Source organism: Narcine bancroftii, chromosome 5, assembly GCF_036971445.1.
Source record: "Narcine bancroftii isolate sNarBan1 chromosome 5, sNarBan1.hap1, whole genome shotgun sequence".
In the NCBI taxonomy this organism is placed as follows: Eukaryota; Metazoa; Chordata; class Chondrichthyes; order Torpediniformes; family Narcinidae; genus Narcine; species Narcine bancroftii.
This window is the reverse complement of record NC_091473.1, coordinates 100261012-100288132: the sequence shown is the minus strand read 5'-3', so window position 1 is coordinate 100288132 and position 27121 is coordinate 100261012. Positions and strand designations below refer to the sequence as shown.

At 38.0% G+C, this 27121-nt stretch overlaps 1 protein-coding gene across 7 annotated transcripts in view; it reads right to left on the bottom strand.

Moving 5' to 3' along the window:
* fggy (FGGY carbohydrate kinase domain containing) overlaps window positions 1-26716 on the bottom strand; it is a 347777-nt gene extending 321061 nt beyond the window's left edge. For 2 of the 7 annotated variants that reach the window (XM_069938508.1, XM_069938507.1), the window contains exons 1-4: window positions 26448-26715; window positions 16825-17012; window positions 16053-16164; window positions 2432-2583 (exon numbers count right to left, since the gene is read on the bottom strand). In XM_069938508.1, coding sequence (XP_069794609.1) covers window positions 2432-2583; window positions 16053-16164; window positions 16825-17001 — 441 coding nt within the window. In that variant the 5' untranslated portion in view covers window positions 17002-17012; window positions 26448-26715. Of the gene's footprint in view, window positions 1-2431; window positions 2584-16052; window positions 16165-16824; window positions 17013-26447 lie in introns of those variants that run through there. The other 5 variants (XM_069938509.1, XM_069938511.1, XM_069938506.1 and 2 more) reach the window with 5 other exon arrangements.
* Window positions 26717-27121: the final 405 nt, after the last annotated feature.

The following is a 27121-nucleotide window of genomic DNA, read 5'->3' as shown; positions in this document are numbered from 1 at the left end:
GCACGTGCAGAAAATGATCTAAAAAAATTCTGGACTTGGACGACAAACCACCACTGGGTGGTGCTGTGGAGTGGAAGAAGGCCCAGAGCATGAGTCATGGTCTGGAGGACAGCTTAGAATGTTGGGATTTCAAAAAGGATGAACATTCCAAAGGTAGCTAGAAGGATCCGGACCAAGCCAGATGTTCCTCTTTCTGCAAGCAACACAAGACAACTTTGAATTTTGTGCCCTCTCTCTCCCTCTCAAAGATCTTTTGGCTTCAGTTTACCAAACAAACTGAATTTTGTTTATGATCTTTGCTTCAGTTAAGATCCAAGTTTTGTGAGTCTTGTGTGTTTTGTGTGTGTTTTGTGTCTAAGTTTTTCTGTGGGCTGGTTGGAAATATAACTTAGACTTTAATTACATGTTATATTTAGGCTGGGGAATTTATTAGTTTACACTGTTATAGAGATTTGCATAGTAACCAGTGGGCATTGTTATAAAAGGGGGGTTTTTTGAATTAAAGTTTGAAGGTGAATTTTTGTTAATAAAGTAATTGTTCATCTTTACCCCTGTGTGATATGCCTTCTTTGTGGTTGCTAGTTTGATCTTGTAACACCTCAGAGACACGAAGTGCCAATGGATTTGCCTCCAGCAATCTCGCAGGCCATACAGTCACACAGACTCATGTTCTAAACATCAGCAACCTGAGGTCTATATCCAAACCTCCAATACAATCAGGATATTAGTTAACTGAGCTGAAAGACTTTAGTGAAAAGTAAATACCACAGTTCAGCGTTCAATTATAAAGATCCATAACAAAGTCTGTAATGAAAAGGTGCCTGTCAAAGGTTAAGATGGGAATTTACCTCTGACTGAATACTCTTTTCCCATGAGAATTTCTAAAATTCAGCATTTCAAGCACAATCTTGTTGTACCTGAATTCCATCACATTTTTTTCAGGCTTCTAATTCCAAGTTATTATTTTAGAAACTCAGGTGGGAGAGTGGAATTTCACCAAAGCGTACAAAAATGTAGAAAGTACAGAAAACTACTAGGAGATGCATTGATGCAACAGGTAGGTTGCATAACAGGATTGGAACTCAGCTAGTTAGCTGACCACTATAGAACTTCAGAAAAACTTTCATTTAAATCCCCTAAATAAAACTTGCAACAAAATTAGAAACTAAAATTGGAAGCTAATTGATTGGGAGATGCAAAGGCATCTTCCAAGATTTAGTTTCCATTTCCTGATGAAAATTACAGCACCTACAAGAACAGTATCTGACATTAACTGATTCATAAATGTTTTAATGGGACCTTTGCTTACTTGAACCATAAGAGAAGACATCTGCTGAATTCTTGGTTAGAACAACCCTGCCATTAAAGAAATGCTGAAGAACAACTCCATTTGATGACAGAATCTGTCATCATCTCCTACTTACCAATGCTACCACCCACCAGCAATCTGCACACCTGTGACTATGAATATCGATGAAGAAAGCATCACAAAAATCAAATCTTGCTTTCTATTACTTCAATTTCCAAGATCAAGCTGCCTCTCATTTAAAATTCTATTTTGATATTACCATCTACCCTTTTTTGCTGGGAAAGGTAAGTACCCAAGGTTCATTTTGCCCTTGCTGTAATCGTGGAAAATTCAATATACAGGCGTTTAATAATAATGAAAGCCAATCTTGAAAACATAATCTATGAATAGATTGTATGAATATGATAGACACATTGAACAAGAACCATAATCACAACTACAGGTTGACATTGACTTACGATGGGGATCGGTTCCAGGACATTCATCCTCAGTCAAAATGATCACAAGTCAAAACTATATTGCACTCTACGTTTCGTAAAGAAGGGGTTGCCAAGGTCCCAAGAGCCCGAGATCCACACTCCCGCCGTGAGCCCGACATCCCTGCTCCTGCCATGAGCCCGACGGGAGCTTGGAATGCGGCCCGTGGCATTGGCAGCTTGAATCCGCAGGCAGCCGTGGTGTCAAGAGTTAGTATGTGTGGGTGGCCGTGGCATTCGGAGTTAGTATGCGCAGATGGCCAAGACATCGCAAGTGCAGATAAAGATCAGAACTCAAAATCAAAGGTACAGATTCTGATCATCCTTGCTTTGAAATATCATTAAGTCGGGGTCTATCTGTACAATCTTTGATGATTTTAATGCTCTAAATCTAAAATACTTAAGCCTTAAATTTTCTCTTTCGATATATATAGACAGGGCTGCAAATAAGTATTTGCGCAAGATAGTTTCCTTCTGGAGAAAGGTGCAGAGCTAGAACAGTTATGATCCATATTTTTATGAGCTTTTCTTTCTCCTCTATAGCTTTTATATAAAAAATAAAACATTCACTGACTATTTTTTTTTCAATATTACTTATTTGGAACATATTCATTGAAAGCTCAAAGGTTTAAAAGTAAAGACTTACTTCTTTTAACCAGAGAAGTTTAGGTGGCTGCATTTCTGGGGACATCATTCCACCCACATACTGCAGTACACAATGTTTTGTTTGATTTATTCGGTCTACTTGATCAACTGCTCGATGATCCATCCACATGATAATGTTCCTGTTGTTCACCCCTACATCATATATACCAGAAAACTATCAAAACCACAGAATAAGATACCTCTTAATACCATGATTCTACAAGTCAAAAAACAGAAGCTGCAAACCAAATATCACAACACATTGTCAAATAGCAAAAATTTTCTAGCACTAAAGCTTCATTTTCTGATCATTTATCACATGCTATAGGAAAGCAAATCCTAAACTATCCTTAGCATGAATTTTGATGAATACAATTTAATCTATATCAAATTATTGAGGGCAGACTCTGTTGTTACAGAGTTCTGAGTTGTGTATTGGCCTATGTGTTGTGTGGTTTTATGTTAAAAAGTGAGTTTGCCTTAGAGAGCCAAGGTGAAGGTGGACTGCTGAGAGAGTGGGAGACGGACTGAGCATGTGCAGAAAATGATCTAAAAAATTCTGGACTTGGAGGACAAACCACCACTGGGTGGTGCTGTGGAGTGGAAGAAGGCACAGAGCATGAGTCATGGTCTGGAGGACAGCTTAGAATGTTGGGATTTCAAAAAGGATGAACATTCTGAGGGCAGTCAGAAGGATCCAGACCAAACCAATTGTTCCTCTCTCTGCAAGCAATACAAGAAGACAACTTTGAATTTTGTGCTCTCTCTCTCTCTCTCTCTCTCTCTCTCTCTCTCTCTCTCTCTCTCAAAGATCATTTGGCTTCAGTTTACCAAACAAACTAAATTTTGTTTATGATCTTTGCTTCAGTTAAGATCGAAGTTTTGTGAGTCTTATGTGTTTTGTTTGTTTTGTGTCTAAGTTTTTCTGTGGGCTGGTTGGAAATATAACTTAGACTTTAATTACGTATGTGATATTTAGATTGGGGAACTTATTAGTTTTACACTGTTCTTGAAATTTGCATAGAAACCAGTGGGCATTGTTATAAAAGAGGGGATTTTGAATTAAAGTTTGAAGGTGAATTTTTGTTAATAAAGTAATTGTTCATCTTTACCTCTGTGTGATATGCCTTCTTTGTGGTTGCTGGTTTGATCTTGTAACATAATTTTGGGACATTGTCCGGGATCAGAGCAATTTGGAAGCCTTTTTTAATATTTTTTTAATTTTTCACGCTATGAAACATATCAACCAAAATATATACAAATGTTTCCCATTAAATTTACACAGTGGTCTTTTCTCCCCTTCTTTTTCCACTTTTCCTCCCTCCCCTCTACCCACCCCCCTCCAAAACCCATAAATATTCAACATTTACAATACAATCAAACCATAAAACAATATCTTCACACAAAGGAAAATAAACAAGAAAAATGCATCACTGAATCTAGTCGTTTTGTCTTCTTATCATATTCATTCTCATTTTAGGGGATGGAGGTCGTAGGCAAGCTCTCTCTGATATGTTCTATGTATGGTTCCTAAATTTGTTCAAACATTGTGTCTTTATTTTTGAAATTATATGTTATTTTTTTCCAATGGAATACATTTATTCATTTCCATGTCCCATTGCTGTATACTCATGCTCTCTTCCATTTTCAAAGTTGACATTATACATTTTTTTGCTATCGCTAAGGCTATCATAATTATTTTTTTGGCACTTTATCCAATTTGAAGCCTAATTCTCTACTTCTTATTTTATTTAAAAGAATTATCTCTGTTTTTTTTGGTATGTTATATTTTGTAATTTTATTTAGTATCTGATTTAATTCTTCTCAAAATGCAATTACTTTAGTACATGCCCAAGTTGCATGTAATGTTGTTCCCATCCCTTCTTACAGCGAAAACATCTATCCGATAATGTTGAGTTCAATTTTTTTAATTTTTGAGGAGTAATATATACCCTGTGTAACCAATTATACTGTATCATGCGTAACCTTGTTTATTGTATTCTTAGTTCCAGAACATAATTTTTGCCATACTTCATTTTTTATCTTAATGTTTATATCCTTTTCCCAGTTCTGCTTAGGTTTATAGTTTATTTCATTTTCCTTATCTTGCAGCTTAATGTATATGTTGGTTATAAATCTTTTAATTATCATTGTGTCTGTAATCACTTATTCAAAGCTGCTTCCTTCAGGTAATCTCAAGCTGTTTCCCAATTTATCCTTTAAATAAGCTTTCAATTGATGATATGCAAACATTGTACCATGAGTTATTCCAAATTTGTTCTTCAACTGTTCAAATGTTAATAATTTACTTCCCAAAAAACAATTTTCTATTCTTTTGATTCCTTTTCTCTCCCATTCTCTAAAGGAAATGTTGTCTATAGTAAAAGGGATTAGCGGATTTTGCGTCAATAGTAATTTTGGTATTTCATAATTCATTTTTTTCCTTTCTAAGTGGATTTTCTACAATGTATTAAGTAAATGATGCAATACTGGTGAGTTTTTATATTGCACCAGCTTTTCATCCCACTTATAAAGTATATGTTTTGGTACCTTTTCCCCTATTTTATCTTGTTCTATCTTAGTCCAATCTGGTTTTTCCGTTGTCTGGTAAAAATCTGATAAATACCTTAATTTTGCAGCTCTATAATAATTTCTAAAATTTGGTAACTGCAAACCACCTTGATTATAGCTCTCTGCTAATTTATCTAATCCTACCCTTGGATTCCTCCCTTTCCACAAGAATTTCTTTATTATTCTCTTGAGTTCCTTAAAGAATTTTTCAGTTACAGGAATTGGTAACATTTGAAATAAATATTGTATCCTTGGGAACACGTTCATTTTAATGCAGTTTAGCCTCCCTATCAACGTTAGCAGTAATTCTTTCAATGTTCTTAGTCTTCCTGCAATTTCTTTATTAGTGGCTGATAATTTAGTTTGTACAAGTGGCTTAAGTTATTATCTAACCTGATCCCTAGGTAACAGATTGCTTGCGCTTGCCATTTAAATGGTGATTCTTTTTTAAATTCTGTATAGTCTGCGTTACTCATTGGCATCACTTCACTTTTATTTGCGTTGATCTTGTACCCTGATATATTTCTACATATTCCTTCAATTTCTTATGTAGTTCTTTTACTGATACCTCTGGTTCTGTTAGGTATACGATGATGTCATCTGCAAATAAGCTGATTTTATACTCCTCCTTTATTTTTATTCCTTTTATTTTATTTTCCATTCTTAACAGTTCTGCCAAAAGTTCTATTGCTAAGGCAAACAATGAGGGGGATAGTGGACATCCCTGTCTAGTTGACCTATTTCATTTAAAGTGACTTGATACATATCCATTTACTGTTACCTTCGCCAACGGTCCATTATACAATGCTTTAATCCAATTTATATATTTTTCTGGTAGATTGAACTTCTGTAACACTTTAAATAAGTAATTGCACTCTACTCTGTCAATGGTTTTTTCTACGACTAGAGCAACAACCACTGTTGGTTTCTTATTTCCTTGAACTGCATAGATTAGATTAATAAGTTTGCAGACATTGTCCGCTGTTCGTCTTTTCTTAATAAATCTAGTTTGATCTTGTTTTACTATTTTAGGTACACAATCGGCCAATCTGTTTGCTAATAATTTTGCTATATTCTTATAATCTGAGTTAAGTAGAGATATTGGTCTATATGATGCTGGTATTAATGGATCCTTCCCCGTCTTTGGTGTTACTGTAATTATTGCTGTCTTACGTGAATCTGACAAGTTTTCTGTTTCTTCTATCTGGTTCATTACTTCCAGGATAGGAGGAATTAATAACTCTTTAAATGTTTATAGAATTCTATTGGAAATCCATCCTCTCCTGGTGTTTTATTGTTCGGTAGCTTTTTTAATATATCCTGTACTTCCTCTGTTTCAAATGGTTTTATTAGTTTGTTTTGTTCCTCTTCTTGCAATTTCGGCAGTTCAATTTTAGCTAAAAATTCCTCTATTTTGTCATCTTTCCCCTCGTTCTCAGTTTGATACAATTATTCATAAAATCACTTAAAATTTTCATTAATCTCTTTTGGATTATATGTAATTTGTTTGTCCTTTTTCCTTGATGCCAATATCGTTCTTTTAGCTTGTTCTGTTTAAGTTGCCAGGCTAATATTTTATGTATTTTTTTCTCCTAGTTCGTAATACTTTTGCTTTGTTTTCATTATGTTCTTCTCCACCTTGTACATTTGTAATGTTCGGTATTTAATTTTTTTGTCCGCCAATTCTCTCCTTTTCGTTATATCATTCCTTTTTACTAATTCCTTTTCTGTACTTACTATCTCCTTTTCCAACTGCTCTATTTCCCAATTGTAATCCTTTTTCATCTTAGTCACATAACTTATTATCTGCCCTCTAATGAAGGCTTTCATTGTGTCCATAATATAAATTTGTCTTTCACTGATACTGTGTTTATTTCAAAATATGTTTTAATTTGGCATTCAATAAACTCCCTAAATTCCTGTCTTTTAAGTAGCATGGAGATTAACCTCCATCTACATGTTCTTGGTGGGATGTCCTCCAGTTCTATTGATAATAATAGGGTTGAATGATCTGGTAGTAGTTTAGCTTTATACTCTGTTTTCCTGACTCTCCCTTGAATATGGGCTGACAACAAAAACATATCAATCCTTGAGTAAGTTTTGTGCCTACTCGAATAATATGAAAATTCCTTCACTCTAGGATGTTGCCTCCTCCATATATCCATAAGTTTCATTTCCTGCATTGATTTGGCTACTTTATTCTTTTTATTTGTCTTTTGTTCAGTTTTATCCAACATTAGGTCTAAATTAAGGTTAAAATCCCCTCCTATCAGTATATTTCCTTGTGTATCTGCAATCTTCAAAAAAATATCCTGCATAAACTTTTGATCCTCCTCGTTAGGCGCATATATATTGAGCAAAGTCCAAAATTCTGAGTATATCTGACACTTTATCTTTGCATACCTCCTTGCCGGATCTATTATTTCCTCCACTATTTTGATTGATACATTTTTGTTAACTGGTATGGCTACACCTCTAGCTTCTGAATTATAGGATGCTGCCATTACATGTCCTACCCAGTCTCTCTTTAGTTTGTTATGCTCCGCTTCAGTTAGCTGCATTTCCTGCACAAATGCTCTATCTATTTTTTCCTTCTTCAATAAATTTAGTAGCCTCTTCCTTTTAATTTGGTTATGTAACCCATTAATGTTAATAGTCATATAGTTCAACATGGCCATCTTATATCTTGCATACACCTCTTTTCAACCTCTTCACCACCTTCATCCCCCTTTTCCCCATTTTCATCTCTTAGTTTTGCTCTTATTACACTTTACGTACGACAACACATTTAAAACATAAAGTACCCCGCAGTTCCCACATCCACTAATACCTTAACCCCAAAAGATCCTCCCCTCTCTGAGTGGCTCCATATCCCTTGTCGGGCAACCACAACTCCCCTTTTCATTTGGATTGTGATCTTGTTTGCAGCATCAACTGATTTTGCAATGACAGTTATTCCCCCACTACTGAGCCCTCTCCAGAAAACACTTTTTTTAACACATATAACAAAGCTCTCTCTTTTTCTTCCCCTTACTTCCTTCCCTTCTCTTTTCCCTCTTTAGTTCTTTACACATACATTGTTTTTACATCTTTATATATACTTTATCGCCGTTCTTCATTCTTGTTACATCTCTTCATCTCTTCTCCTGTCCTGCAAACATTCTGCAAATTCTTGTGCTTTCTCTGGATCCAAGAACAGTCTGTTTTGCTCCACACGTATAAATATTTTAAGTAGGCCTGGATGATTTAATATAAATTTGTAACATTTTTTCCATAAAATCGATTTTGCTGTATTAAACTCCTTCCTCCTCTTTAAGAGTTCAAAATGTATGTCTGGGTAAAAAAATATTTTTTGACCCTTGTATTCTAATGGTTTATTATCTTCTCTAACTTTATTCCTTGCTGGTTCCAGTATATTTTCTCTTGTCGTGTATCTCAAAAAGTTTACTAAGATGGATCTTGGTTTTTGATGTGCCTGTGGTTTCAGAGCTAATGCTCTGCATGCCCTTCCTATTTCCATTTCTTCTTGCATTTCTGTCATTCCCAGGACCTTCGGGATCCATCCTTTTATAAATTCCTTCATATCTGTGCCTTCTTCACCCTCCTTCAGGCCCACTATTTTTATGTTGTTTCACCTACTATAATTTTCCAACATATCAATTTTCTGAGATAACAACTCTTGCGTCTCTTTTAATTTTTTTGTCTCTTTCTTCCAATTTTTCTCTTAAGTCATTTACTTCCATTTCAACGGCCATTTCCCACTCTTCCACATTCTCTACTCTTTTCCCTATTTCTGTCATTACCAGTTCTAACCTTTGCATTTTATCTTCTGCTCTTTTCATTTTCCTTTTAATTGCATTAAACTCTAATGACAACCATTCTTTTAATGATCTCATTTGCTCTTCAAAAAATACTTTATCTATATTCTGTTCATCAGTTTTACCTTTTATTTCTCTTTGTGCATCAGTTTAACCTTCTATTTCTCTGTGAAGATCTTGGTCTTCTTCTTCCTCTTCTTCTGTGTCTGTATCTATGTTTGTGTCTTCTTCTTCTCTCCTTTGTGTCTGTGTCTCTTCTGTTTTTCCTAATGAGCTGCTTGTATCTTTTTATCGGGCCTCTTCCTGCTGGACCTCTTGTTACTATTCCTCCCCTCCTGGGATGCTCATCTGTTGTGCTTCCTGACGTTGATCTCCTTGTCGGTCATCCTTCCGTCTGTCTCCCTGACTGTTTCATTGCTCCCTCATCTGCTGGCTTCCTCGTCCTCCAGCTGAGCGCCCTGGTGTTGGGCGTCCCTCAGCTGTTCGTTCTGTGACAGCCCGCTCCTCGGCTGAGCCCCCCCTCCTGCTGGTGTCCTCCTTCTCCTTTGATTGCGCAGTTGCGCACTTTTGTTTGGCTCCTAGAGCCATTTTTGTAGTGCACCAGCTGGTGGGTCGCGACTCCACAGGGCAGGTACTGACCTCGAGGGTAGGGCGCTCCTCGCCACCAGAGCGTCCTGTTCCTTCATGCAGGTAAGGCATTCTTCTATCTTCTCCGGCGACTTTTCTATGTCTTTTTTTCCAGTTGCTTTTACTTTCTCCTTCTTGGGAGACATCTTTCTCTTTATCTTCTATTTCTTATGTTTTATTTTTGTTATGCTTTGCTTTTTCCTAACTTTTTTCCTATTTTTCTGGAGCGGGATGGTTATCCCGATCGACCTCTACTCCATTATGTGACTCCTGCACCAATGTGGAAGCTTTGGGGGCGATTGGACTTGTGCTTAGTTATCAGTTGTCTGCGTTTGACTCAACCTCCAGCTTGAAATTAAAAATAAACGGTGAGTGTATAAATCACCAGCAGAAAAACCAGCAACTATGAATATTGACCAGTTCATAGCTAACCCTTCAGTGGTTAATTTAAAAATGGCTAAAAAGTCAGAACTGATGGTAAGAGTTGGCAAGTTAAAACTTCTTACAGTTAAGAACTGGGATGAAAAAAAAGGAAATTGCCCGAAAGATTGTTAAGCATTTATGTAGAAAGCACTTTTGAAGAAGCTGCATTAGAACAGTTTCCAAAGGAGAAAACTTCAGAGGAGGTAAAGTTGGTTTTGACAAAACTAAAGTTAGAGGAAAAAAGAGAGACAGAAAGGAAAGCCAAACGGGAACCAGTAAGGCAGGCAGAAATGGAGGAAAGGGCAGCCGCAAGGGAGGAGAGAGAGAGAAAGAATGGAAACATGAGCTAGAACTAGCAAAATTGAGGCAAACCCTAAACCAAGGAGGAGAAGCCCAAAACCCACGTGCTGGTCATGAGGAGAAGTTCCTGGTCAGTAGAGAAGTGAGGTTAGTTCCTCCATTTGAGGAAGCTGAAATAGACCAGTATTTTTACCATTTTGAGAAAGTAGCTGTAAATTTAAAATGGCCACCAAACCAGTGGTCACTCCTGCTCCAAAGTGTCCTTAAAGGGAGAGCCCAACAGGTGTATTTGTGTCTCACGGTACAACAAGCAGCTAATTACGAATTTGTAAAGCAGGCTATACTCCGATCTTATGAACTAGTCCCAGAGGTTTATAGACAAAAATTGAGGAATTTAAAAAGGGCAGCAACCCAATCTTACCTGGATTTTGCTTATAGGAAGGTTGTGTGTTTTGATCGGTGGTGTGTCGCAATGAAAGTAGAAAATAACTTTGATTTATTGAGGGAAATCATTCTGATTGAGGAGATTAGAAATTGCGTTCCTGACGATATTCAAGTGTACTTGGCAGAGAAAAATAGAAAAACTTGGCAAGAATTGGCTAAATTCGCAGAGGAATATGCTTTAACCCACAAGCCTAAGTGGACACTAGGGAAAACCTTTCAAAGAAATACTGCTGATAATCCAAGTAGAGGGGAAAGAAAATCTAAAAGTGAGGTTAAAGGAAGAGAGGAAGATGAAAGGGTGAAGGAAAAATCTTTGACTCTTATTTGCCACTAATGAAAGAAGCCAGGGCATATAATAGCAAATTGTCCTGTACTGAAAAGGAAGAAAGAGAAAGGGGTGGTACCAACTGCCTGTGATCAGAGTGAGAAAGTTAGGGATATTTTTAAACCATTCATGACTGAAGTTTTCATTTTGGTTAAAGAAGAATCCAATCAAGTGCTAGTTAAAATCCTGTGGGATACTGGAGCAGCCCAATCACTTGTATTAAGCAATGTTTTGAATTTTGGTGAGGAGACCGATACTGGAGATGAAAATTTAATTAAAGGCATTGATGGTGAAGCAGAGCCTATACCTTTCCAAAGAATAGTGATGAAATCAGACTTAGTTAATGGCCTGGTTACGATAGGGATAAGATCAAGTCTGCCGGTGGATGGAGTTTAATCTTAGACATCAAGTTAATGCATTTAACTAAATTAGAAAGGGAAGCAATGAAGACATTACTTATGAAATTTAAGGATATATTCCTAGATGTTCCAAGAAGAACTACTGTGGTTTGTCATGATGTGGAGGTCAGTGATGTTAAGCCTATTAAGCAGCATCCTTACCGAGTTAATCAGGAAAAGAGCAGATTGTTGGAACAAGAGGTGGATTATATGCTCAAAAATGACATCATCCGAAAATCAAGTTCAAATTGGAGTTCACCCTGTGTTCTGGTGCCTAAGGCAGATGGCTCAATTAGGTTTTGTACAGATTATTGAAAGGTAAACATGGTGACAAAGACTGATGTGTTCCCTATTTCCAGAATAGGTGATTTTATAGATAAGGTGGGGAAGGCTAAGTTTCTTACAAAGATTGATCTCTTAAAAGGATACTGGTGTGTTCCTTTGACAGAGAAAGGCAGGGAGATTTCTGCATTTGTTACACCTTCGGGATTGTATGAGTATAATGTTATGCCTTTTGGGATGAAAAATGCACCTGGCACATTTCAGAGAATGATTAATGCAGTAATTCAGGGTTTAGAGCACACAGGAGCCTATATCAATGATTTAGTAATTAGTACGAATACCTGGGAAGAACACATGCTTGAATTAGAGCAGTTGTTTCAGAGACTGGTGGAAGCACACCTCACAGTGAATTTGCACAAGAGTGAGTTTGAACATGCCACTGTAATTTATCTGGGTTATGTGGTAGGACAGGGACAGGTGGCATCGATTGGAGCAAAAGTATCGGCTATCACTGTGTTCCCTATCCCTGGTAATAAGAAAGCTCTTCGGAGATTTCTAGGTATGATTGGCTACTAACCTAGATTTTGTAAAAACTTTGCAGAAATTGCACTCCCATTGGAAAGAAAGAAAAATTTATCTGGTCAGATGCATGCCAGGAAGCGTTTCTGTAGTTAAAGGCCATTTTATACCATCAGCCTGTACTTGTGTCCCCTAACTTTGAAAAGCCATTCTCTTTAGCTGTGGACGCTAGTGATGAAGTGTTTGGTGCTATACTGTTACAGAAGAAGGATGGTGATAAAGTAAAACATCCCATTTCGTACTTCTCGAAAAAGTTTAACGACCATCAATGAAATTATTCAACCATTAAGAAGGAGTTATTAGTGTTTGTTTTAGCATTGCAACATTTTGATGTACTGCTCAAAAACTATTAATAATATATACTGATCATAATCCATTAGTTTTTCTGTCTAAAATGAAAAATAAGAACAGACGGTTATTGAACTGGTGCTTAATGCTACAAGAGTATGATTTAATTATTACACATATAAAGGGAATGGATAACATAATAGCAGATTGTTTGTCAATATGTAATCTGAGTAGTTTCACATACTTACTGTAAAAAATGGAGTGTTTATTTTATTTTATTTATGTAATACTTCCATTAATTGTTAAAAATTTGTTTTGTGGAACAATTTTTTTTTAGCAGGGGAGGTGTTATAGAGTTCTGTGTTGTGTATTGGCCTATGTGTTGTGTGGTTTTATGTTAAAAAGTGAGTTTGCCTTAGATAGCCAAGGTGAAGGTGGACTGCTGAGAGTGTGGGAAATGAACTGAGCATGTGCAGAAAATGATCTAAAAATTTCTGGACTTGGATGATAAACCACCACTGGGGGTGCTGTGGAGTGGAAGGAGGCCCAAAACATGAGTTATTGTCTGGAAGACAGTTTAGAATGTTGGGATTTGAGAAAAGGATGAACATTCCGAAGGCAGCCAGAAGGATCTGGACCAAGCCATTGCTCCTCTCTCTGCAAGTAACAATAAGACAACTTCGAATTATGTGCTCTCTATCAAAGATCTTTTGGCTTCAGTTTACCAAACAAACTGAATTTTGTTTGTGATCTTTGCTTCGGTTGAGATCGAAGTTTTGTGAGTCTTGTATGTTGTGTGTTTGTTTTGTGTCTAAGTTTTTCTGTGGGCTGGTTGGAAATATAACTTAGACTTTAATTACATATGTTATATTTAGGCTGGGGGATTTATTAGTTTTACACTGTTATAGAGATTTGCATAGTAACCAGTGGGCATTGTTATAAAAAGTGGGGGGTGGGGGGGAATTTTGAATTAAAGTTTGAAGGTGAATTTTTGTTAATAAAGTAATTGTTCATCTTTACCTCTGTGTGATATGCCTTCTGGTTGCTGGTTTGATCTTGTAACACTGTGCTTATATTTTTGTTTTATTAAGATTTTTAAAAATTAATTTATAACGTAGATTTTTGGGTTTTTTAGTTTTCTGTTTTCAATATTATAACATCTAAAAGTACAACTCAGGAACATTCCCTTCAGATCATCATGTCTGTGACAACCATGCTATCAATCTCAATCAATGGTTTCCACCACCAAACACCTTAAGTAATCCCTATACCATAGGTGCTCTGGAATTAGTAAGGGATTACTTAAAGTGGCACGTGAGTAGGATAAAAATGTTGAGAACCACTGCTCTAGACCCAATTGTTACTGAAATATTTTGCTTTAGGAAAATTGTCAATGCCCCATTTCCTTTGGAGTTCTTAAACTGTTTACATAACGAGTCAAAACAGTGGTTTTCAAACTTTTTCTTTCCACTCACATACCACCTTAAGTAATTCCTTACAACTCTGGCATAGGGATTTCTGATCTAAATTATTCTGATATTCCTGCACAGGGTCTATATCCTTCCATTTTCTTTCAGTTCATGTGTCTGTCTAAATCCCTCTTAAATGTTATTTTCTACCTGTTCTAAACATTTCCCTGGCATGGTAGTCCAGGTACATATCATTTACATTCATTATCTGTTTACACTTCTTTTACTTGTTTATATTTTTACACTGAGACCAGTTTATTTTTTGCACTACCAATTAGAGGTAATTCTGCCACACCCGCAGGAAAAAGGAATCTAAGGGTTGTATGTGATGTCATGTATGTTCTCTGACAATAAATCTGAAATCTGATCAGTTAGTAAAATGGGCAGAGGGATAGTAGATAGGCTTAGGTTTAAGATGAGAGAGAAAAAGTTTACGGAACGTTTGCGAAGCACGTTTTTATACTCAGATAGTGATATCTACCTGGACTACCATGCCAAGGAAATGTTTAGAACAGGTAGAAAATCTGCAGACTAACTCATCAAGCCTCCTGAAAAAACTTCCAAATCAGTTACCAGCATACCACTGGTCATGAGCTTCAGTCACAGAACCAAATCTCTCTGTCTCTTACAATTAAGCTGCTCCTGGATTCAATTTTCAACTTGCCCTTGATCTCATGAGCTCTTAATCTTTTGGACATTATTTCCCATTCGCCTTACCAAAGCCCTTACTGAAGTCCATAAAGATTCCATCAACTCCGTTGCCTTTATCAATGCACTTCATTACTTCTTCAAAAACTCATTCAAATTGGTCCAACAAGTTTATCACTAACAAAGCCATACAATCATTGGTTTATCGCAAACTTTACATGTAGTATATTCTCAAATAATTTTATCAACACTCACATTAGACTCAACAGGATAAAGAGTCCTGCAAGGATGAATTAAGAAAAATACAAAAGAAGCCTATGGCAAGTACAGAGAATGAAGCTACTAAAGCTTCATTAGATATAGTTGATTGGATTTTTAGTATGCTTGAATTGGTCAAGAGGACAAATTATAAATCCTGCCAATCTGTAAACCTGCAATCTCATAGTGAATAATTGGCAAGCAATACTGTGCAGTGTAATTTCTCCGAATCCAGGAAACTTTAATGCATAGGAACACAAAAAGGTTAAAGAGAGTAGCAGACAAAGCCAAACCTATCATGGGCACCAACCTCTCATCCACTGAAGGCATCTATGCGATGCTCCCTCAGGAAGGCAACAAGAATCATAAAAGATCCCAATCACCCTAGCCATGCTCTCTTTTTGTTGCTACCTTCAAACATCAGCAAAGGTTTAAGAGCCTGATAGCTCTTGGAAAAAAAGTTCTTGAAGCTGCAAGTGCTATATTTCAGGCTTCTGTACCTTCCACTTCAAAGTAGCAGTGAGAAGAGAACCTCACTAAGGCGATAACGATCCTTTGTAATGGTATCTGCTTTCGTGAGCCTGTGCTTCTCATAGGTTCCTTCAATGGATGCAAGGTCAGTCCCCTTGATGAATTTGGCGAGGTATGCTATTTTCTGCAGCCTTCTTATTGAGTTTCCAAACGAGGCTGTGATGCAACCAGGCTGTACACTTTCTGCAGTGCACTTGTAGACGTTTTATAGAGCATTTGACAACATGTTGAATGTCCTCAAACTCCTTAGAAAGTAGAGCCAAACTATAAATATTCATTTGATATTTTTTTTATTTTCATTTTATTCTTATTATATTTTTTTCCCTTCATAGTGTCATAGGTAGTAATTATACTTAAAGGATTCTTTATATACCTGCAAATAAGACTTTCTTTGAATCTGTACATTGTACTTACGTATATGACAATAGACTCTTCATGGATTAATATCGTACTGCATGACTCTGAAGGTATTTTTTTACTTTAAGCAAAGCTGACCATGTTACATAATAATATGCTGCAAAGAATTAGAAGTCATGGTTTAATTTTTACCCTTTAATTGTAATTTTATCACAACTAAAACTTCTATACATACATATACACACATATATATGTGCATGTATATATGTCTCTCTTATGTAATGGGAAATAATGACAGATTTACCTTCTGCATTGACAGCTAGAGGTTCAAAGTTTCCATCAAGTACAACAAGCGAACAGGTGGCGTCAAAGCCTACACCTCGGATATAGCTCAGATCAACTGCCTGAACTATTTTCTATCAAATGAAAAGAAATGCAATAATAAAATTTAATGTTAATTTTTACCATTACAATATTTTTTTCATATAATGACATTTTCCTCAAAATTCACTTGCGTGGCTATCTAATGAAGTTTCAAAGTTTTTAATCACAAAAATGTGGGCTCTTTTAAAATCTCTTGGACATCATATCGAGCCTGTCACTTTCTAGAGTAAACATATTATTCTTGGGAACAAAGTCTATTTCTGGCAATTGAGAGACAGTTAAATATAATGTTGAAGTACAGCATAGAAAAAAATGAGCTGGTTCCAAAATAACCAACAACAGTGCTCTTTTCCAATGGTTCAACATTCATTCCATCAAGAAAATCATAAATGCTCAAAAACTCATGCCAGGAAAGTTTGGTTTTATGAAGGTAACTGTTTGCCAATTGCTCACTCAGGAAAAGTTGGAAATGTTTCATTAATAATCATGTACCTCCTGCCAACTGGCACAAGGACTAAGGTTACTTGTGTCATTGTCATTAGTATTTACAAATGCATTGAGAGTTAACAAAACTATGGTGTTCCATTTCAATGTCTTAAATAGGTGCTGGATTCTGTCTTACAAAAATACAGCTTAGTCTATGAATAGTTCTTTTGTTCAATATTGTCATGTTACAATTCTTATAAATGTACCTTTGAAACTGTACAGCATGCTGTCCAAATATCCGCAGAAGACTGTTCATAGTAATCTAGTTGCGGCTCCCAGATCTGGATTGGTTGTTCAGCCTGGACGATCACCTTGCCATTCTGGTCTACAAGTGCTCCCCGTACACTTGAGGTCCCCACATCAATCCCCATGTAGTAGTGCATGTTGGGTTCGTCTACAAAGTCAATGAGTCACAAATAAGAAAGATCTGTTCATTCATGAATAACAAAACAATTAAGGGATAACTAACATAGCAACCCTCACTTTTCATATTTCTAATTCATCAACACTTTTTGAAAGTTCCATGTATTAGCTATTAGGTCTCAATACTTTGTTTGAAAAGAATATTAGCAATTTGGGCATCAAGATCAGAATGAACATTCTAGTCAATGATCAGTATTTTCAGTGTGGTTGGGTAGATCACAAGGTATGGATTGAACAGGATATCATTAGACAATGGTGTGTGAGGAGATGGCATTTGAAGGACTTAGAAGACAAGCATCCTCATTCAGGGCTATGTTGACAAGACCATGTTGTCCCAGAAGTGCACAACAATAGGGAGAACAGGATCCCTGTTACCTTTCACTGAGTGAGTCTTCGGTTGGTGCATGCATGGTGGGTTCACGTATTGGAGTTCGGTTGGCGCATGCGCAAGAGTTAAAGGCGCAAATTCAATAGATTTAGGGAGCTTAACTCTCACACATGGGCCAACCAAAGACTCGAATGTACGCACAGAAATAAAGATGGCCATGCCCAGATGATGGACCCCAGGATGCCGACTAGCAAGGTAAGCATGGACCAAAATGTGGAAAGGTTCACCAAGGTTGATCGACAAATTTAGGAAGCTTTTTGTTATCATCAAATCTACGATGAAAGAAAGATTTGTTTAAAAGGTGTGTTTTAAGACTTCAGCACTTCACATGCAGGGGCAAAATTCTGACTTATGTCCACTTCGGTTCCAATTACTGTCGTAAGTTGAGAAGTACCTGTACCATAATTAAATCTGTGAGGTAATGGAAATATGTCTTTACAGAATTCACAAAGCACTACCCAAAAGTTTAAGATACAAAATAAAATGAGCTCTCATGAAATTTGTGTGGGGGAAAAAAAAGATTTTATTTTCAACTTTATGCTTGCACTGATAGCTTAGCTCCATATTATTGAAAATCATGATTACGTGTTCTATGAAAGCAACCCCCTCCTCCTTCTGTAGCGCAGGTATCACCTGTAGTCAGAATTTGTCACAGCATACTATTATACTGTATGGAATGAAGAATTTGTATGTTTGCATACAGTAGATGTGGCAGCACAAACAGGTAAATTTCAAGTCACTTGTTCCACACAGTACTATTCGTACAGAACACAAAATCAGGGATTTTGGCCAGTGGAGCAATTGTAAAGGATATAATTTTTGATCTCTTTTTAGAATTTTGTAACTTAAGGCAGTTAGCATTTAATTTGTCTGACTTTAGCTCGCAGTTTATGTTATAATGCTCATCAATTATACAAATCCTTTTTGAATGTGACATTTGCCCAATTAGTGAGATAGCCAGGTGGACATGGTTACCTAGTAATTCCTCTCAGTAGAGGCAGACATTAGATGGTAACAGGAGGGTTTCACTTTCATAACTGGGTTGTATGCATATTTAGAAGAATAGCATGGAGCCCAATTCCACAGATTATTGCTCCTATACATCTTGGAACAGTTGTTATTTTGGTACTTTATCTCTGCTCATTAGGTTATTTAACAAGAGTTCAAGCTAAGGCACCTAAGACCAGTACAAAATATGTTGTATGGACTCCAGAATACTTCCCATATCCTAAACACTGCAGGTACAGGAAATGTTGTCAGCTGGAGCAGCAGCTGATATCATTAAAGTTCATCAACTAAGGCTGGATAACATACTCAGGATGTCGTCACCCCACAGCTCAAGAAAGAAGTCAAAAGAGAAACTGGGTGAATGCTAAGACAAAATAGAGCTGACAAAGGGTATGGGCCCTCCAACCAGTAATTGGTTTTAATACTGATGGGGAATGGGATATTGATTTGAACAGCAGCCAAAGCCATAACCATACAGGGAGAAAGAAGGATGATCAATAGGTTTAGGTATTCCATAATTAGGAGAGAAAATACGTGTTATCTTGCCTCTCTGATGCCTGAATCAAAGACATAAATAGCTGAAGAATATTCTGAAGAGGGAGTGTAACAGTCAGAGATCATCGTCTACACTGGTGCCAAATATGAATGAGATACTGCAGGTAAATTTTTTCCTTAGGATTTGCATGGTCTTGAGGGTAACATATCCTGATTGCTCCCTGTGCCACACCCTAGTGAGTAAAGAAATAGAACAGTGAAGATGAATAAATGGCTTGAGAAGTAGTTCAGGAAGAAGGGCTTTACACTCTTGGGCAATGGGAGCAATCCTGAGGAAAGAGAGAATGATATCATTAAGATTGAAAGGGTGCAGAAAAGATTCATGAAAATGTTATTGAGACTGGAAAGCTTAGATAATGAAGAGAGGCTGGATAGACTGTAACTTTTCTCCCTGGAACATAGAAGTGCAAAAGGGGAAACCTTATAGTGCTTTATAAAATCATGATGTTCATAGATAAGCTAAATAATCATAGTGTTTTTCCCAGAATAAGCCATTCTAATACTTGAGAGCTTAGATTTAAGGTCAGAAGGAAATGATTTAAAATGGATCTGAGGGGCACCTTATTCACACAGATGATGGTGGATATATGGAATAAGCTGCTAGAATAAGTAGTAGATGAAAGGACAATTGCCATGTTCAAAAGACATTTTGACAAGTACATGGATGGGAAACATTTAGATACATATGGACCAAACATAGGAAAATGGGCCTAGATTGGTCAACATGAACAAGTTGGCCAAAGGACCTATTTCTGTGTTGTGGGATTCTATCATTCTAACAGTTCAGACTAAAATATTAGCACCTAAATAATGCTCATCACCAGCAAGTTTGATTATGTTGCTGCAGTAAGTTTTTAAAAATCTTGTCACGGGACGGAAAGCTTTAAAGGGAGAAAAGCAGAACTGAAAAAGGAGCCAACAGATAACGAAAGAACTTGAAAGGCCAAGTTAACAAACATTTGAAAATTGACATGCAAGAAGACGGCTTGTATTTAATGGTACATGGCCAAGTTCAGTTAAGCAGGCAGATGCATGAATGAAGACACTGAAGATGTGAAAATATTTTAGCTAATACTGAAGGAGAGAAAATATGAGCATCTTAATATTGCTGGTTACAAGGTTTTCAGATGAGCTAGAGAAGGTGGTAAAAAGAGATGATAAAATTGCTTAAAAAATAATGGTGGATCATCAAATAGTCAAAAAATAGAAAAGAAGCAATCTCAATGTTAGGAATTTAATGAGGTCCTCCAAATAGTCCAAGTAGAGAAGCAAATTTCCAGGCAAATATCTGACAAATACACACAACTGTAGTACAAGTGGATAAGTTGAATCATCATACTTACTGAGAAGTCGTCAATCAAAAAGGTATAAAGGATGCAAAATTACTAAATTGCATTCAGGAGAAGATATTTTTCCAGCTTATCAGAAGGTTAACATGAGTGAGGCAATTTTAAATTAATATAAGTAAGGGACCGAAGCTGGGCAAAGTCAGTAAGAAAGCATTTGGTGATGGTGTTCATAATTCATTTGGAACTAGGCCAGTCAAGGAATATGAATTTTATTGGTCTGAGAAGGTATTCTCCAAAAGTGAGCTAGAAACACATGGCAAAAGGTTTTTATCAGTCTCAGGGATTCAAAGAAAGGCATTCAAGAATATTCAAAGGTTTCTTTTATTATCACATAATAACTCCTTTAAAAATGTAATATACATAATTAACTTTTGTCTGCCATACTATAAACATAGAGTCACCCTGAACATTGCCTGGTGCCTCTAACAATAGGAGAAAGAGAACCAAAAGAAAGTCCCTCCAGCAATCACGCAGCCTCTGCAGGTAGTTCAAACCATTGGCAATCCAAACTCCAGATCCAAAGCTCCAATACAATCAGGAAGCCTTCAGCACCTGAGACCCTTCAGGAGCCTTTCTTGCCCTCAGCATCATCTCGAATTCTGGTTCTGATACCTGGTTCCCGTGAGTCAGTCTCTAGCAACCCACAGTTTTGATCACAAGTCGCCTGCAGCCTGAGTGGGTCCTTGTTGTGTGGGAAAGACTCCCTGCCTATTGCTGGTGGTCACGTGGGCTCCCCACCTAAAACTCATTTGGATGTCACATCACCTGTCAGAACATGGTGTACTCTTTGTTTCACTTGAAGTTACAAAGTTATAGGCAATGCTACAAACTGCAGGTAGAAAGCCAGTTAAGATTGGGCTCAGACCACTGGTCAGTGTACACCTTATCAGAGTCCTTATTGGTTAGAACCCTGTATTTAGCACCAGCACTGAGGATACTCACTCTCTCTCTGCCTTGTAGTGCTAGCCTTGGACACCACTCCATGCCAGGTTGCTGTTGCATTCATTACTTGGAAGGGTCGCAGGTAAGGTGCATACTGCAGTGAAGCTGAGTCATGGTATTGCTATAGCTCAAATTGCAATATAGCAATACTGGCAGTAGAGCCGCCACTCTCAACTGATCAGGATTCCAAGAGTGTGCGAATACCCCTGTGTATACAGATCCACCTCCCCTTATTCAGGGGTCTGGGAGGGGGTGCATAACCCCTGCTTATAGGGTGCAAATAACTGCATCGCCTGTGTAAATTACTACTGTGTAAATTAGTACTTCTAACATTCTTCCCTGTTTATCTCCCGCTACAATTGGTTCCCATGCTCCTTATAAATTGTGCCTGTGTTCCCACGCTCCCTTATAAATTCTGTGCATATGTTCCCATGCTTATAAATTCTATACGTATATTCCTATGCTCCCTTTTAAATTGTATCTTATTAATTATTGTGTTAATAACGTTTTGTTTGATTGCAAACACGTGTCCAGACTCATTTCTCTTTGAATCCACTAATCCTGACACTTACTCAACAAAACAGTCCTTCAGCCGCTTAGCCCTTGTAAAGCGCGTCGAAAGAATCAAAGGCTTGTTGATCCAAACCAAGGCTTTTATTAACTAGAAGACTGGAGCGTGATTGTTTTTCTAAGGGATGTTTTTGTTCTCTCGATGAATTATAAAGGAAACTTGGTATTAATGGAAATTCTGTATTTATGTATTATTATGATTTTTTTGAATAACAGATATGTGGTTGATATATGATTTTAATATTTGAACTTAGTTTTAAAGTGGATTTCATTTGTTAAATACATGTATTATGTTTGATTTAAATATATGTTTAAGGGTATTATTTTAGTATTGATATTTTTTTGTTGTTAGTAATTTTTTTGTTGTTAAGTTTTATCCTTTTGTGTAAGTGGGGTTTTTTTTATTTTATTTACAATATTGTTAATTAATTCTTCACTCTTTATTTTGGGGGGAGGGTTGGACTAATTTTAAATTAGATGATTAATGTTGTGTTATAATTATTGGGGGGGTTAATTTGTGTAGTTTAATGATGTAGTATTCTAATTTTTATTATCTTATTTTTTATTATTTCTTTAAATGTAATTTTTATTTTATTCATGTCATAAAATTTTAAATAAAGTTTAAAAAAAAAAGAAGACTGGAGCGTATCACATGTAGGTCGACCAGTCCAGAATTACCTGGTCTGGCTAGGAGAAACCCTTTAAGACCTGCCAGTAGGCGTGGCTACACTCTCAGCCAATCACAGTCAACCTACACTACAATCTGTACACATTGGTGATAGAATCTGTACTATCACAGCCCTTCACTGGTCTTCTGCCATGGTCACCTCCTATCGAGTCATCTCTTATACTTCCCCTTCTCAACAGGGGAGTGTTCTGTTTCTTGTGCCGTGCTCCAGTCCGCTACTCTCTCAGCGTCTGTAACCCCCCCCTCATGGTGCGTGGCCCAGCAGAGGCACCAGCATATTGGGCACAGACACCGAGGATGGAGGGTTTTAAAAAAAACTCTCAGTTCCTCTAACGGGTCATTTAAAGCCTATGTGGAGCATTGGGACTGGGCAGTTCAAGGGATCCACAAAGAAAAAGATCAGCACTTTCAGGAAGCCATGTAGCAACTACATAAAACTGGTTTGGCCACATTTGAAGTACATTTGAGTACAAAACTGGTTTCTGCATTACAGTAAAAATGTGAATCTTTGGAGAGGCTACAGAAGTTATTTAAACAACGTATAGAGAGGATGGACGTTTATATTGATACCTCTGGTGCATCAGAGGATACGGGAAGACCTGAAACAAGTTTATAAAATTATAAGAAGAATCAGTAGGGTAGATAGTCAAGACTTATTTTACCAGGATAGAAATGTCAAATACTAGAGACATAAGTTTAAGATGAATGGAGAAAAGTTTAAAGGCATGTGCAAGGCAAATATTATTTTTACACAAAGTAGTAAATCCCTGGAACACAGTGCTGTGGTGGCCAGGGGGTGAAGTATGAAAGCAGATGAGATTGCTTAAGAGACATTTAGTTAGGCACAAGTACATGTACATATAGGGAAATGGACAGACAAAATTCATTTAATTTGGTATCATATCAGTGCAGACACCATAGACTGAAGGATCCGCTTCTGGGTGGTGCTGTGTTGTTTTATGTTCTATGCTAAATATATACTCTCTTGGATTCAAACTACATGGAAGGTAAGAAGAGATGTTAAGAACTTAATATAACAAAAGCTTTTAAGTACAGAAAGTGAACGAGTGAAATCAAAAGTAAATTTAGAAAGTGAAAGGCTGAAATTAAAAGTAAATTTAGAAAGTAAAGAGAGGGTACAAAAAAATTACTGGCAAGTGAAATCAAAGAAAATCCAAAGGGATTTGGTCGTATAGCAAGACCATAAGTTATTAAAGACCTGACATGAATTTTAACTTTGCAAAAATATTACGATTTTTTAAAACATTTGTAAACAAATTCAACTTCCTGAACTTTACAGCTTCAAGGGTGGGTCTGTGAGGTGAATCGAGTGATTTGAAGTTAGCCAATGTGATAGGAACCTGAGCAAGGCTGCTAAGGTGGAGGCGGTATTTTCTGTGGGAATTATGGTTTGAGCCTATGGACTTGCTGGCTGCTTGGAGGTCTATATATTGATTGACTAGCCAGCGTTTCAGTCTATATAGCGACGGACTTGCTGGCTGCTGTGGGATTACATGTCGTCTTTTTCAAGCACCAGCCTGGTATTTTCCTGGGCATTTGGGAAACCAGTAGGATGCCTGGTGATGGATTTGCTGACTGCCGTGGGGCTGCAAGCATCTTTTAGTAGATGAGAAAGAATGGGGAATTTTTGTGTTCCTTCTCTCCCCAACCTACAACCCCACCACCACCACCTCACTAAGCTGCAACAAAACTCAGGGAATGGGATAGGCTGAGCAGAGCTGGAATCCTTGAGCAGACGTGTTCCCTCACTCAATTAATCATTGAAGTCGACTGGCGATTGCTCTTCCCACACCTGCTCACACTCTTGTCACAGCTCCTTGTGTGATCTTGCCCATTTCCAATTTATGAATGATTCAGGATTTGAACTATTCTTAGGGACAGAACCCTATTATAAGCCAGGAACTGCCTTTATGTAAACAGCAAGATGATAACTAAGGAAACAGTTTACCTGGTATAATTTTATCCTTGCTGGCCCAGGTGTGATACCCAATGATCAGAGTATTTCTCTAAACTTATTCTGTAATTTTACAATTCAATAATCTGAGTAAATACAGACCAGCTAGTTTAATTTTAAAGGCATTCAAATTATTAGAATCAATTGTCAGAGATAATATAAACTTCTAATAAGAAATGCACAGATTAATCAGGAGGCTTATCATTCATTCAGGAAGTTTTTGTTTAACTAATTTGAAGTAACTCCTCCATGAGGGCACTGAATTTAATGCAGTCTAGGTGGGTTTAGCAAAACTTTTGACATGGTCTCATTGTGGTGATACCACCACTACACTGGTCACACTCCCAAGAGCCTATTGTAGAGGTCAACCACTATACCTGCAGGTAGGCAACCTAGGAGGCTACCCCCACCTGCCGGCTGTCAATCACTGGCCTGTCTAAAGACTAGAGCTGAGCCCTTCTGAGAGCCAGACATGTGGAGCCAGCAAAGATACTGAGACTGGTGTGTATAAGTTTAAGTTAATTAAAGTCTGCTGTACAGTCTGTGAATTTTGCTTCAGAGTTATTCACACAGCAGCACTCACACTCATAAAGGAGGTTGGTCAAAAAAAAATCAAAGGCATGGAATCCAAGAGAGACTGCAATACCGAATCTGAAATTGTTGACAGGTGTTTTTCTGTCTAGAAATCTGTTATCAGTGGGATTTCACAGGACTCTGTATGTAATTCAGAAACATAAAAGCTTCAAATGCTGGAAATTTGAACAAACAATCAGCTGCTGGAGGAACTCAGCAGGTCAGGCAGCATCCTTTGGTAGAAATGATCAGTCAACCTTTCCAGTAGAAACCCTTTGTCAATACTGAAGCAAAAAGGTGGGGGGGTGTAAACTATTAAAACTATTTACAGCACTTAAAACTGATAAATATGAAGTGATAGCTGTGTTGGTTGTTAAAGACATTTTTAGAAAAGGAGATTCGTGCCTGATATTCATTGACTTTCAGACAAGCACAATTGCAATTCTGCATCTGGGCCAGGCATGTATAAGTGCGGGGGACTATGAGCAGGTCGGTAAGGTCTGGTCCAATATCACCAATACAACAAAATAATGCTTTTTTTAAAAAAAAAGTCACATGAAATAATATGGTTAAAAATTAATGAAAGAAATGAATATTTAACTTGTTGTTTTTACAGTCCTTTAAACACTATTTTAATATATTCATTTTAGTTTTACAAGAAGTTCTAATCGAGTCTGTGCAGCTACATTTATTTTCATCTTTTAGATATTTCTAACAGTCCCCAATGGAATCAATGACAAAACAGAGCGGCAAAATTCTGAAAATCCCTAAGCCTTGACATCTGCAAAATAAAATTTGCTCCTCTCCCCCCCACCCCCCCCCCAACCCCCCCCCCACCCCCCCCCCCACCCCCCCCCCCCCACCATTTCTATTTGCCACGATCCTTGTTTTTGAACTACATTTTGAGAACCGTTTGTCATGGGAAAAGCCGCTATTTATTGTGATTCTACATTCTGGAACCACAGTTGAAGGTGCTCCCCACAAGGTAAAGAAATTCCAGGGTTACTGGAAACCCAAAAACCGAAGGAGGAGGGATATACTGATGAACATTATACACGTGAAGGTGGTGTTCAGCATGCGAGTGATGGATTGTTTGGATCTTTGGTCTGAAGTGTTTGGAATAGCGTTGAGATGCCTAGGTATTGTTTGAACTGCCCTTATCCCAACAAGTGGAGAATATTACAGCACCCTCTTTGCAAATGTTAGCAGCGAGCATTCTCTGCACAATTAAGGCCATCAAATTCATGGTCGGAAAGCTACCTCATACTCCATTCATAAGCAAAGCACCCCAGTTGCCAACTTTACAAGTGTTATTACTATCCGGCGGTTATTTCGCAAAAACAAACTTGCTGCGTTACCGGAGCATTTGGTGAAGTTTGCGTTTGGTTATTTCAGTTTTCCAGTCTGTGCAGGACTACACCCACAAACAAGGAGGGGACGAACGGCCCTTCCGGGGTCAATGGCCTTGGCATCTTACGCACAGACCATCAGCAACCCCATTGGGCGATTAAGGCCACGAGTCATCAAGTTTCCAGGCCCCCAGGGAGGGGAACGGCTGCGTTTCAAGGAAGCGCTGACGAGCTGCTGTTTAATTGGCAGCCTGGGAAAGGGAGCGAGGCGGCTCGGTTGGGTGGTACGTGGCGCGGGTCAGCAGGGAACGCACGCACACGTCACGCCAATCGGAGGGGCGGCGGCGTTGGCGTCTCTGCGAATCACAGGGGGCCGTGGTGTCACGTCCCGAGGGCTCCTGCAGTCAGCTTTGGAGCGGGGTGGCGCTGACGTCGGCGCGTACCGCATTCTGCTTTGGAGCGAGGTGGCGCTGACGTCGGCGCGTACCGCACTCAGCTTTGGAGCGGGGTGGCGCTGACGTCGGCGCGTACCGCACTCAGCTTTGGAGCGGGGTGGCGCTGACGTCGGCGCGTACCGCACTCAACTTTGGAGCGGGGTGGCGCTGACGTCGGCGCGCTACGGAAAGCCGACTGACCCCCACGATGACCTGCACCGCCGCCTCCTGTCTCCTCGCCCATGAGAA